This window comes from Asparagus officinalis, chromosome 4, assembly GCF_001876935.1.
Source record: "Asparagus officinalis chromosome 4, Aspof.V1, whole genome shotgun sequence".
Taxonomy (NCBI): domain Eukaryota; kingdom Viridiplantae; phylum Streptophyta; class Magnoliopsida; order Asparagales; family Asparagaceae; genus Asparagus; species Asparagus officinalis.
The window spans coordinates 138,407,948-138,422,140 of record NC_033797.1 but is presented as its reverse complement, the minus strand read 5'-3'; the positions used below and the strand labels follow the sequence as shown (position 1 = coordinate 138,422,140).

General features: G+C 35.4%; 1 protein-coding gene across 2 annotated transcripts; it reads left to right on the top strand.

Moving 5' to 3' along the window:
• LOC109839520 (bifunctional aspartate aminotransferase and glutamate/aspartate-prephenate aminotransferase) lies at positions 2,969-11,304 on the top strand. 2 transcript variants are annotated; one of them, XM_020407983.1, is made up of 10 exons: positions 2,969-3,347; positions 6,888-6,981; positions 7,132-7,235; positions 8,180-8,325; positions 8,395-8,497; positions 8,562-8,675; positions 9,169-9,252; positions 9,921-10,091; positions 10,176-10,289; positions 10,937-11,304. In XM_020407983.1, the coding sequence occupies exons 1-10, from the start codon at positions 3,033-3,035 to the stop codon at positions 11,075-11,077; spliced, it is 1,386 nt and encodes a 461-aa protein (XP_020263572.1). In that variant the 5' UTR covers positions 2,969-3,032; the 3' UTR covers positions 11,078-11,304. The 2 variants fall into 2 exon arrangements, with proteins under 2 accessions (XP_020263572.1, XP_020263573.1); XM_020407984.1 differs by having other exon boundaries at positions 2,970-3,347; positions 8,180-8,319; positions 8,389-8,497.

Sequence of the window (14,193 nt, the reverse complement as noted above, 5' to 3'; positions counted from 1 at the left end):
TCGTCTTCAGGGGGAGCAAATTCTTAAAGAACAATCCTGAATATTAGGCCCTGAAGGTCTATCGTCATATTTTTTCCTTTTGCTAAGTTTTGTCTTACTAGGTTTTTCTTAGCATACACTCAGAAGATTGTCTTCATCAGGGGGAGCGAATTTTCAAGACAATCCCGAAGATTGGGTCTTGAAGGTCTATAGTTGTACTCTTTTTCCCTTTGCTAAGTTTTGTCCCACAGAGTTTTCTTAGCTAAATATTTTTAATGAGGCAACCAATACAACACAAGAATCTACTTATGTCGTGTACTCTTTTCCTCGACTAGTTTTTCTCCCATTGGGTTTTTCTAGCGAGGTTTTTAACGAGGCGTTGACATCACGTAGTAATGTCCAAAGGGGAGTGTTGAAATCTAGAAGATAAGATGAATGTGAACATTACTTGAATATGAATAATTAATTAGGTGACTCTTCATTAGCCCATCTCCTTTAGTCTTCTTATTATCCATCTATATAATGTATGTCATGGACTACAAAATGTATAGAGGAATGAGGAAGATGAATAAAATAAAAATCACTTTTCTCCATATCTCTTCTCTTGTCTATTTACATTTATATTTCATGTTTGATTCTTACTTTTGATATATATGATGTATGTAGATATAACAATAAGATTACAACAATTTTATTATTATTATTATTATTTTTGAAACAAATGACAAGTCTTTATGGTTACTGACTTAACGCTCCATTATTTCCATATTAGTCCCCTAAATGTTTCAAGGTCCCCAGCTAATTTCAAATTATAAAGATTTGGGGACTGTTTCATAACACATAAAGATTTGAATGTTAATTATTAAATGCTTCATTGGTATGTTTACCCTTATTTTAGAGAGACATAACACTTTGTCTTTGATTTAGTCCTCTCCAATTATAGGTGGTAATTAAAGAGTCTCCAATTTTCTTCAATCATTGCAGTACATTGTAAATTCAACGGACGAGATTATGTCATGTAGGACTCCTCTATTGTGATAGTGGTTTTTAAAGAATAGTGGTTTTTCAAAAAATATTAATTTTCAAGATAATTGTGCTTTCATCTTATGGCCTAATTTTGTCCACTGAGTTTAGAATATATGGTAATGATTAGAAGAATTGGAGACTCTCTAATTACTACTTAATTAAAGAGGACCTGAATCCCTTTGTCATATATGAATGGTAACTTCATCATGGTGTGTTGATTCATTTTTTCTTATGTTGGGTTTTTCCATCCAAACAACATAAAAGTCAAAAACTTATATTTTTTACATGGTCCCCTACTCTAATTTTGTGAAACAAGCAATAGATTCACTTGGAAACTCACTTCCACCCTTATTTTATGAGCGAGTCAAACATGAGACTAACTTTTCTAGGAAATCTTAGGAAACTCATAAAAAAGAGTTTTTTCTGTTGAAAATATATTTCCCATAATTGTGGGAAAACCAACCGAACATGTTCTTAACAATAAAGTTCCTAACTTTTACCAATCTCTTCAAAGAGTCCTTTGCATTCTTCTCTTGACAATCAAGCCACTGAGTTTTACCCCTTTCTCTTCTAAGGGACTGTTTGTTTCGAGCTGAAAGCCCTAAAAAATTCAGAAAACTCCCCAAATATATGCAGAAAACCCTCAATTCTCCCAAACTTGTTTCATATTCCTTAGTTTGGTTTCGTTTGGAAAGGAGGCCTTGGGTTTCTTGATATGTCACATTTATCATCATTTTAAAGAAACCGGATTCCAAGCTTTTAGGCCGGAATTGGGTGGAAAGCTATTATTTTGCCAATTAGATAATTGGATGCAAAACTATTATTTGACTTCCATCATTCTCGTTTCCTATTTTTCGATTGTCAGCCCACAAACGAATGTTGTAATAGGCAATTCCTCTTCAAGCTTCAATGCCAAAACAAACAAACAAACAAAACACATCTATTCCTCTATAATAATGGGAGGATCCAAGATCACTATTCATGCTACAGTAATGCTACAGCTAATTGCTGTAGCATTATTACTATATCGCAGACAGGAGGGTCCAATATTCACTATTCATGCTACAATAAAAAAATTATAGCACAGACGGGATCTGTAGTGTTTCAAAACATCACTGTAGCATTATCACTGTAGCTTAGGGCGGGATACTGTAACATTTAAAAAATATTATTGTATCACTTACAAAAGCTGTATTTAAATACATAATTACTGTAGAGGAAATAAAAAATAAAGGTCGTGCTTTGCACGAGGTGCACACTAATATCATTTTATAGGACACCCTTCGAAACCCACGGAAATACAGTTTTGACCCTGAAAATAGTCTCATATTATTTCAAGAAAATAACTAAGATTCCCCATCTTTCTTTTCTTTTCTTCCAACAAAACTCCTCAGCTATGAGAGTATTAAAACTAGAGGACAAATTTTCAAAACCGACCCCTTTGGGTTTTTAATTGCAAAAACCGACCGGTTTTGAAAATATTTACAAAAACCGACCTGTTTTCAGCCAGGGGCTGAAAACAGGTCGGTTTTTTTATTTTTTTTGGGAAACTTCACGGGAGTTGAACTCCCGTGAAGTTTTTCTCATAACAAAAGTTTGGGAAAAAAAATTCAAAAACCGACCCAGTTTCAACCAACTGAGTCGGTTTTTATAAATAAGATTGAAATGGTTCGTTTTTTGCAATTAAAAACCCAAAGGGGTCGGTTTTGAAAATTTGTCCTAAAACTAGACTAAGCTTCAGTTTATGATATTTTGAGTATTAAAACACAGAGGTTGGTTTCCTAATGGCGGCTTCTTCGATGTAGTCTCCACATTTTCTTCCCTTTTTCTGGTCAAAAAATAAAATGAAAATAATAAAGAAAGTGTTCAAACCAAAGTGTTTGGGGGTTGGTGAGCAAAAGGGTTTGGTAGGATTGGTAGGTTTTAAAAAAAAAAAAAAAAAAAATCCCTCCTTTAAATAAATAAGTAAGTAAAGAGAGAGAGAGAGATGAGTCCCATCCTCGAAATCCATCTTCTTCGATTCTTCGATGGAATCCTCCCTCTCTCTCTCTTCTCAATCCTCGTCCGCGACCCCTCTTCGATCCCTCTCTCGGTCATCCTCAACCCTTTTAACCCCCAGATCCGTCTCATTCCCAAAGAGGAGAGCTTTGGCGTCGAGGGCTGTGATTAGATCCGAGGTTAAGATGGAGGATCCGTCAGTGAGCCCTAGGGTTAGCTCTCTCAAACCCTCGAAGACCATGGCGATCACCGATCAGGCTACCGCGCTTGTTCAGGCTGGGGTTCCTGTTATCGGATTGGCCGCTGGGGAGCCCGACTTCAATACCCCCGGTTCCATTTCTGAGGTGGGTTTTGGTTAATTCCTCGAACTTGAGGTGTTTTATTTATTTATTTATTTATTTAATAGTTTGTTGAATTACTGCCGCTTGTTTATGATTAGTACAAGTATTCGTACGGCCATTGTTAACTTATCTATTATACAAAGAAAAATAATAGAGGAGGAGCCCACATGAGATTTTTAGTGGGGCCCTGCACTGTAGCAGGAGAGGGAGCGTGGCTGAGGGTGTCACGGTGGTGTGCCTGTAGCACCTCCCTTTCTTTATGATTATTTAGCGGAGTGCTTCCGTTGCTATCTTATTTCTACGTTTGAGTTGTGAAGGTAGCCTCAGAAGATAGGTTCTTCGCATATGATTCCTTTGTAAATACTACTACCATACAAATAAAATTATGTCTGATGTGCAATTGTACATAAATTTTTGTGACCACAATCCTGCATATGTCACTTTTCCGTTCTTTTAGGCTAAGGAGCTCAGTTTTGGTGGCGAAATAACGTCATAGGTGTGAAATAAAATTTAAGAGGGTTTTACTTTCCAAGGAAAGTATGAGGAATACATAGACGCCGTATATAACAGTTAACAGTTCTCTTGCACGAACACAATTTAGATGTTTCCTATCGTATAAACTTGTTTATGGTGTATATATATATGTATATATCAAGGAAGAATTGGGTGATAATGTCACCCTTAGTGGACCGGGTCTTTAAATCCCCATGGGAACCTCTGCCAATTCCTTGTGTCTAGTTGAGAAGTCATAGGCTTTGTCGAGATTTATTCATTTTGGTGTTTCAGTTGTACATACATTGAAATGTATACTTCTGGTGAAATGACATTTTAATAGAATGTTTAGAGTATATTGTGTTCCATAAGAGGAAAGCAAAACGTGGGTACCAGTAGAGAGGGAAGGAGGGGGGTTTGGAGGTTACTTTTATATGCAATCTCTTTAAATATCTATTTTGGATAATTAGGACTTATCTACATAAATGTATTCCCTCTTCTACTAATAAAATTTGAAAATTTTAATTTTACAAATACACAAGTTAATACATTTTATCTATACTTTACTTATTTACGAATTAATTACATAGATCATATTGTTATCTGACTTGATCTTTCCCTTCATTGTCAAAATAATTAGATTGATTAAATTTATTTTTATTAATTAATTAGAATATTTGTTGTTAAATAAATTAATTACCATACAGTATTCAGTTGAATCCTAACCTAAATTTCATCAAACAAGGGCTGCTAGTTCTTTTGCTATCTTTTGGCAGTTTTCAATTATCTTTTGGAATTTTTTTGAAAGTTTTGAAGTCATTGATATTGTCGGTCCGAGACTTCCGATTTAAAACATGGGCTTGCAGTTCTTCTAGAAAAGGGAATCCAAAATGTACCAAAATTCCAAACCTTGTACATGCATGCAAATGTTCGCTGATTCAGAAAAAAAAGAGGAAATTTGGAACTTTCTGAAATTTTGAACCTTGGTGTGAGTATGTTGGTGCCATTATTAGAAAAGGGAATTTGGATCTTATTGAAACTTCCAACATTGGTGTCCGTGTGTGCCTCAAGTGTCTAACCTTGGTGTGCATGTGCCTTTTACATATATTTGTGAAATGGACATAAGTCATGCTTAGGCAACTGTTACATTAAGCTGACATGTGAAACTGTGCTTAAAACTAACATTTTGCATAATAGATAGGTAGTTACTTCTCTGTTTCTTCGAGCATTTTGATCATTAACTCTTTCGCTGATGATAATTCAAGTTGTAAGGTGTTGATCTTTTTTATTATTATCTTGGTTAGCATATTTGATGGCAACCATGGGCTTGCAGTGAATAAAACTCTCACTTGTCAGGAAATTTGTTTCCATAGAAGCTCTGTGACGATCATACAAATTTTAAATAAAATAATACACTTTGGAATCCAATTTGTTTTTAAATGTATTCATAGTTGCAGTACCCAATCAAAAACCCCTGTAACAAGGGAAAATGAATCATACTTAGAATTCTGGTGTGTGCGACATTGCCAGTTAACATTCCAACTAGATGACCTACAGCCCATTATAACATCCAAGGTATCATGTTATAAACCAAAGCGTATCATGAATCCAATTGCATTGATACTGGATAGTGTGAAATTTGTCTAAGAATCCAATTCATAGTCGAGTATTTGCAAAACCAAAGATGAGAAACTTTTTTAGACGTAGTTGGGAAAAAAGCATCACGTAGCTGAAATGCTAACATGGTGATAAGAAGTCTATTTTTGTAAATAAATTTTGTGTGCCTCCACATTTGGAATTTGTCACGCCCCAAAACAACAACGGAAAATGTATACGGCTTAAGCCACAGCATCGACCCGTTCACAAGACAAATCTCACGCACGTGTCAAGTCTGGCACTTCATATCACATAGCTCTCACTCTGTCTTCTCACAATATGCTCAACCTTCAACAAAGAATCAAGGAAGGATAAGATGATTTTTTGAATCGGTAGGTGCCGTCCAAACTTCACAACGGGTAACTGCCATGAAGCTAAGTTAAACCATGGCTTGACAGCTCATGGTAACGATTTGTGAATTTTGCCTAAAAACCTCTTATAAATTCCATATACACAAATATTTTCATGAGGAAAAAAATAGAATAGTTACTTTTGTTTAGGGGATACTACAGAACTTAGTTTCAATTTTTGAGAAATATATCTTCATATGTGACACACGAACAATCTAAAAAGGGGGAAAAGAAATTCACAGCTTACCTAATATGCAAAAATGTACGTGCTTTACCTATTTCACGCCTACTACTTGTAACTCTGGTCCAGCTCGTGCAACCTGGTTAGTGTGCTCAGGCAACCTGGTTATTCTGCGATCCTGATTTGGAAAACCAAAAATGGAGAACAAACAAATAAAGGAAGCAGTGTGGTGACTAACTGATTCATTGGCTATTCCAATGTATTACTAGAGTCCATCATGTTTTTTATTATTGAATTAACTAGTTGATTATTTTTTCTATAACAAGGATTTCTATAGATACCAAAAGATGAAAATTATTATTATCATAATTTTAATATTACATTTCCTTAAATGTGTATGCTTGTACAATAGCATGTACTACATGCATAATAATCGAAATAACCCAATCAAAAACTCATATCACAAAGGGGAGTTGAATCATATTTAGAATTTTGGTGCGTACCAGTTGACGTATCAACTAAATGAAGCCTACAAACACACCATGTACCATCCAATGTATCATGCTATAAACCAAAGCAAATCATGAATCTAGCACTGGTATTGGGTCTTTATAAAATTTTTCTAAGAACTGGATTCATAGTTGAGTATTTATGGAACTAAAGATGAGAAACTTACCAACCATTGTTGGCAGGTAAAAGCATCATGTAACTCAAAGGCTGGCATGGTGGTTTGACGTCTATTTTTAGGGAATAAATTTGGTGTATCTTTATTTTCAGAACTAAATTTATACAATTTTTAGGAAAAATTCGAGCTTTTCTTTCGGGTTTCATTCTTATTTGTCATTGGGGAAAATTGGTGTTTAGGCTGGGATAAATGCTATTCGTGAAGGTCACACAAGGTACACTCCCAATGCTGGAACTTTGGAGCTCCGTAAAGCAATTTGTCATAAACTCCAAGGTTAGTAGTTTCTGAATTTAGCTGATGGGTTGGCTTTGGCGTTTTGAGAGCTAATTTTGGTTGGTTTATTTTGATTCCAGAGGAGAATGGTTTGACTTATTGGCTTTGGCGTTTTGAGAGCTAATTTTGGTTGGTTTATTTTGATTCCAGAGGAGAATGGTTTGACTTATGCACCGGATCAAATTCTTGTCAGCAATGGAGCGAAACAGTGTATCATGCAAGCTGTTCTTGCAGTTTGTTCACCTGGAGATGAGGTGAAGTCTGACTATTTTGCTTACCTCTTTGAAGAAAGCTGTTTAAATTTTCTTTCAATATGTTTATTTTAAGTTGCTAATATATCATTTCTTTGCTGCTATCTCCTTTTAGCTCTCTCGTTAGATTCATTCATTTGATCATTGTTAAATAAGCCAAAACTTTTCCCATTTTAATCGGGAGTTTCGGGGCTACTTCTTTTGGAAATCATTTCTTGTAATCATGCTTATACTAGCCATTTGGCTATTAATAAAAATAGGACCTTTGACAGCTGATCTCCTTTTTCGGAAAAAAATATCAATTATTGGCCAGAAAGAATCATCAACGATTGTCCCCTTTTTCGGAAAGAAAAACAACTGTTGTCCGGAATTCTATGTTTTAAACTACGTAATAGTATACTTTTTCTGCTTGCATATGATGCTTTAAGGGCAGTTTTGGATATACCCAGTCACTTGTTTGGTTGTCAAATTTGACTAAAATCCCAAGGATTATAATTCATAAAGTAGCTCAATCCTATTGATGAAAAAAGGCTAGTATTGACCTTCCATCTTTTAATTCGAAGGATCTCTCTTTCAATATAAAAATACTTTCTAGACAAAAGTCAAGGTGTTATGATTGAGTTAATGCCTTTCTAGATAAATATATGGCATGTAAACAAACTTTTTGAATTATAATCCACACAATTTTCAAACAAAAGAAAACCAAGAAATTTGCATGCTAATCATTCAACAAGGCCTGAAGAAAAAAACAGTTGTTGAATTGACCTCATACAGTTGCAAGTCGTTCATAGATCTCCATTCGTACAGTCCTAGGTTATTTGGCATTCATTATGTTGAAACTTTCTCCATCTTTCAGCATACATAATAAATTTGCATTTTGTTTTTGTTCATTGAAATGCTCACTATATTGATGAGTTAATATATCCTTGACACCATCTTTTGTGCAGGTGATAATCCCAGCACCATATTGGGTCAGTTACCCTGAAATGGCTAGGTTGGCTGATGCAACACCAGTAATACTGCCAACAGATATATCAGACAATTTTCTATTAAAACCGGAGTCCTTTGCATCAAGACTTAATGATAAATCAAGGCTGCTGATTCTTTGTTCTCCATCAAACCCAACTGGATCTGTTGCATCAAGACTTAATGATAAATCAAGGCTGCTGATTCTTTGTTCTCCATCAAACCCAACTGGATCTGTTTATCCCAAGAAGTTGCTCGAGGAGATTGCTGATATAGTTCGGAAACACCCAAGGCTTCTGGTAAGTATGTCACAGTTTGGCACTCTTGTCAAGATTCTGGACCTTATTTTTATTCTTATTTCAGGTTTTATCAGACGAGATTTACGAGCATATTATATATCCTCCAGCAGAACACACAAGCTTTGCTTCATTACCGGGCATGTGGGAAAGAACCTTGACTGTGAATGGATTTTCTAAGGTAAGAGATTATAAGCAAAAATGCACAAGGGTTTTAGTTACACTAGACCCCCTAATCTTTGTTAATATTAGACCCTAAATCGATTAACTTGATTTAAATAAGACCCCCAAATCTATTATGCCATTTTAAATAAGACCCTCAAACCTATTAAATTGTTTTAAATAAGACCTCCGTTTCGAACAAATAGGAAGATTTGGGGGTCTAATTTAGAAATATGAAGGTTTGAGCATCTAATTTAGAATTAACAACGATTTGAAGGTCTAATATGACAAAAATCTAATGCACGATTACATGAATGGGAACATGTAGAACAACTTGGACTCAACATTCTATGACTAGTTCACTGCATCAAATAATAATGTTGTACCTAGCAGTCCATATGGTCTCTTTTGATATTACAGCTCTTTTTCCATCTAAAAGAATCATCTTTGAAGGCACCTCGAATTATTAACAATACTGGTGAGATCTAAATGTGGATGTGGTACTTTTGCAGGCATTTGCGATGACTGGTTGGCGACTTGGATATCTTGCAGGCCCTAAACACTTTGTAACAGCTTGTGGAAAGATCCAGAGCCAGGTATGCCTTCTTCTTTCTCAGTTCTATAGACCTATATTTTGCATCAAATCAAAATCTGTACATTTTTGTCCACATTTGTTAATTTCATATATTATAGCCACATGATTGCATCGGCATCTTGCTTTAGCTACTCATCTTCAGTATCTTTGACATATAATGCATCGCCTCTTTCTCGACACAAAAAAGGGGATATGTGCAAGGCATCATGCTGATGATACCAGAAAAGGAATAATTATATTACTTGGTCTGATACCTAAAGTTTACTCATTTTTTCACTTTGATACACCAAAGTATTTTTGTAACACTTTGATACCTCAAAGTTTCAATTCCATTTCACTTTGATACCTCTTCCATGTTTCTTAAATTTATATCTCGTGTTAAGCATGTGGTATCCCCGTCCACGACTACCGGAACATTTGGTTGATTGGATCCTTAGCAACTAGGTAAAATTGGCCTAAATGTAATAATATTTAATAGAAAATCTTACAAATTTGGGATGGGGGTATCAAAGTGAATGGAATTGAAACTTTGGGGATATCAAAGTGTTGAAAAGTACTTCGGGGTATCAGAGTGAAATAATAGGTAAATTTGGGATACGAGATCGAAAATAAGCCTATTTTTGTTAGTTGCTGTATACTAATCCTGCAAGCTAAAACTTGAATTGGCAGTCCACCTCCGGTGCCAGTAGCATTTCCCAAAAAGCAGGACTTGCAGCGCTAAACCTAGGTTATGCCGGCGGTGAAGCAGTTTCCACCATGGTAAAAGCATTCAAGGAAAGGCGAGATTTCCTCGTGAAAAGTTTCAGAGAGTTGGAGGGCGTAAAAATATCAGAACCCAAGGTAAAAATATTTTATTTATTTATTTATTTATTTTATTTTACACAAGTTTGCAGTGGTTTAATTTAGATCATTTTATGTCTGCAGGGTGCCTTTTATCTTTTCATGGATTTCAGTTCCTACTATGGAGCGGAGGTAGAAGGATTTGGGACTATAAAGGACTCAGAGTCCCTTTGCCGATTCCTATTGGATAAGGGACAGGTAATGTCTTGATATATATATTTGATTGTTTTTAAGTTAATCGCAGGTACACTCTTTATACCTGATGGTGTAGTCACTAGTACATGCCTGAACTATTTGGGTTTTTTTTCGATATTATTCCCTTAAATGTTTAATAATTTGAAATTTGTCCCCCAGATCAGTGAAATTGCAACAAGTCCCCAATTATTATAAGTTGTTTCAAAATTAGTCCCTTAAATAATTGAAATTGATATTAGGTGCCTCTGTTCATAAAGCTGTTTCAAATTAATCCCTCCATTCAAGAGTGTAGCAGTAGCAAGATATAAGAACTGGGGCACCCAGTAGCAAATTCAATGATTTGAGAGACTAATTTCAAAATAATAAAGATACAAGAAGCTGATCTTGGAAAACCCCAAACTATTTTATTAACACTTGCATCCATTGAACCTCAGATGACTTTATGTTTTCATCCTCAATTAAGAGGGTATACAGCCTTTTATTCAGTCAAATTTAGGGTGAAATTCAATCGAACAGGAGAATTGCTGTGGTCCATAGTCTACGAGCGTTAAACAATGACTGCAAATAATCCTTCAAAATGTTACCTTTCTTCGTAAGGAGTGCTATAGAAAACATAAGCTTACTCGGTTTATTGGGCTTTGTCTTTGCAGGTAGCTCTCGTCCCTGGGGATGCCTTTGGAGATGATAAATGTATCAGAATGTCATATGCAGCATCTCTACCTACACTACAAGAGGCGGCAAAGAAAATAAGAGAAGCCGTGGCTCTTCTCAAGCCTCGCATCCCCATTTAACGTTGACAATTGGATTTACCTCAGCTTGCAGTAGATTCTGTCATTGATTTCCGTTTCAACACAATAAGGTAAATTTGAGAAAGGGGAAGGGGGGGAAAAGGGTCCCTGAAAGGTCTTCTGTATTTGTAAACTCCACTGTATTTATGATGCTCTGTTAATGTTGCAGGCATTCAGTTATGGGACACTTTCTTAATAAAGAAATGGAATGTTTTGTCAGATTACTCTTATTGCTGTTTTAGTTCCTAAAATCCACCTGAACTTAACTAGGAGAATGTCTTTTTGGACTTTCGTTGCTTTCTCATTATTGTATATAAGACCCTAGTTTTCTGTAGAAATTATGCAGTGGATCATGCTCGTCACCGTCGCGAAACTAATTGAGGTTGTAATGTCTTGACATGCATCTTTGGAGGTTTCATTTTTCTAGCTGTATATTTCAGTTTAAAGAAATGCTAGGGGCACATCCCAAACCACACTCTCCTCTCTCATTTGCTACAGTACATGGGGCCCACATGAGATTTTAAAAATTTAAAATCTCATGTGGGGCCCCGTGTACTGTAGCAAATGAGAGAGGAGAGTGTGGTTTGTGGTGTGCCCCTATCACCACTCTTCAGTTTATGACTCCTCGACATGCCCGTATATCCAGATATCTGAATAAAGCTTCACCTAGTGTGACATTTATTAAAGCTTAAGATTTTATCTGCAATCTAAACTGAAGGTGAAATTTTCTTTTTTATTTTCTTCTTTCACCTATTAGGGGCTTGGATTGTACATGAGTACGATCCAGTTTGGATTTGCATTGGTTTCTTTTGCCCTAGGCATGCGGTCATAGCTAGTCACTAGTGTGCACCCCGTCTAAAGCACGGCCCCTTGTTTTCTTAAGCACTGCATTTTGAACATGTCTTTTTCTAAGTTTTAATATATTTAGTTTAATTATTTTATGGTTAAAATTAAAAATCATATCTACTCATCTATACTTAAATAACGATCCAAATTTTAATACGTTAGATTTAGAAATCATATGTACTCCTCTATACTTAAAGAAAAATTCAAAGTTTTAATACATTTGATTTGTTTTACTGTTTATGATACAGCAAAATAACGTAGTATAAATCGTAAAATATTTTACTATTTATTGTAGCATAAACAATAACTCTTTGGATCCTACTTTTAAGTATATATAGAAGTAGATATCGTTTCATTTCTTCATCTACACCCTCTCCGTTCGTTTTTTGGTGCACTAGAGAACTCCTTGAGTGTATAAGTTGATGTGTGTTGACTGTTGACAGTGGGATTTAAAACTTCGGTCTCCGTGTATAATTTAGAATGAACGTTTCAGTAGTCCATGTATAGTTCGGGAAAAAAATTATTTACTAGGATGTGAAACTTACAAATCTTCTGAATAAAACTTCACTTTCACATACAAATTAGAAGGAAATATTTACTCGGATATTTAAGAGAATCAATATTTGTATAGAGCTGTTTTTCACTTGTGTGGATTGTCTGTGATTTGTTTGGAGCTTTTTTTTTTTTTTACTTCCTTTCCATTTGCATTATACATTCTTGTGACATTTTCTACAGCACATTCAAGATTTGTTACTTAGGGGGGGTTATTCATTGGGACATTTGGGGGATAAAGAGATAATTTTGGGGATTCTATTTCATAGTGTTATTTATTGGGACAATGGAACAAGGATATTACCTTTTTATGTTATTTGTTTTTTGGAACACTAGTGAGACAATTTCACCACTTGGGATAAAATTACCCCACTCATATACAAAAATTTTGTCCAAGTAGTAAAAATTTACCCCATCCTCCATATTAGAATAATTTTGTTTCACTTTGAAGGCAATTGAGATAATTTTTAAACATTTTTGTATTACTTAACTAATACATGCTAATTATATTATAAATATATGACATGATATATAAAATAGAGAAAATGGGAGGTGAGCTGACAGCGTAGGAAATTTCCTACGCTGTCGCCATGTGTCATATTCTCATTCGCTAACATAGAAATATTTTCGAACGAATAAACTAATAGTAAATGAAGGACCTACATGTAAAAGTGCAAATCAACCCCAAATCTCAGCTCACCTTTCCTAATTGACTCCACAAAATCAAAACTCCGATGCCCCCTTACCAATCCTCACCGCCGCTGCCCCCTTCCATCTTCGCCGTCCTAAACTGCAATGCCGGCTTCGCCATCCCAATCCTCACTACCGCTGCCCCCTTCAATCTTCGCCGTCACAAACTGCATTGTCGGCGACGAACTCAAGCGAACCCAAAGCGAACCTCAGGTACTTTATCATTCGAATAACGGACGCCTTTGCCGATCCTCAGGTACTTTGAGAACCTCAGGTACTTTATCAATCGAAGAACGGACGCCTTCGCCGATCCTCGGGTACTTTATCGATCTTTTAGTTTCGCTAATTACTTTCATAAACTCATAATTGGACAACTCCTTAATTCAATCTAGTTAATGAAAGTTTTTTATTTTTATTTTTTTAAAGGGATCAACTTAATTTTTCCCACTGTCAGTAAACTTAAAATGTTGAAATAATGACAGGTATCGATTTTGTCGAACTACTATGTTGATGAGCATGCCGAGTCTTTCTGCAAAAGTGTATTGAGCTTGTGCAGGGTGCAAAACTTACAGATTTGGCTTGGAGTTTAGACTGTGAGATAGTTGATAATGAACTGCTTGGAAATTTGACATTAAGGTGAATTGATCATGAAATGCTTGCAATTGTTGGTACTTGATGATGCTTTGTAAGGCTAATTCTTCAATTTCTGTGCAAGCCTCATGTCTCTGTTTGGTCCATGTATACGTACATCCCGGTTTTTGTAACCAGTATCAAAATTAAAGAATAAGCCCCTTATCAAGTTGAGACTGTAAAAGAATAAAGTTTTGTGATGCTAAAATTTTGCCTATTGAAGAATCATCTTCCTTTTATTTTATTTTTACAGTTTTGGGTTAATATTCTATATTCTGCATAAAAATTTTGGGTTTTGTTCAGGCTTTGGTTGCTGTATGGATAGATTTGGGTTATACTGATAATGGAAAAGAATGAAATGCATTTCTTCCCATGATCATGAGAAAACAAGATACAATAGT

Coding starts and splice junctions, on each gene's coding strand:
- LOC109839520 (XM_020407983.1), top strand. CDS start 3,033: ATGGAATCCTCCCTCTCTCTCTCTTCTCAATCCTCGTCCGCGACCCCT. Junction 8,498..8,561: donor GGAAACACCCAAGGCTTCTG/GTAAGTATGTCA, acceptor TTCTTATTTCAG/GTTTTATCAGACGAGATTTA. Junction 10,092..10,175: donor TAAAAATATCAGAACCCAAG/GTAAAAATATTT, acceptor TTATGTCTGCAG/GGTGCCTTTTATCTTTTCAT.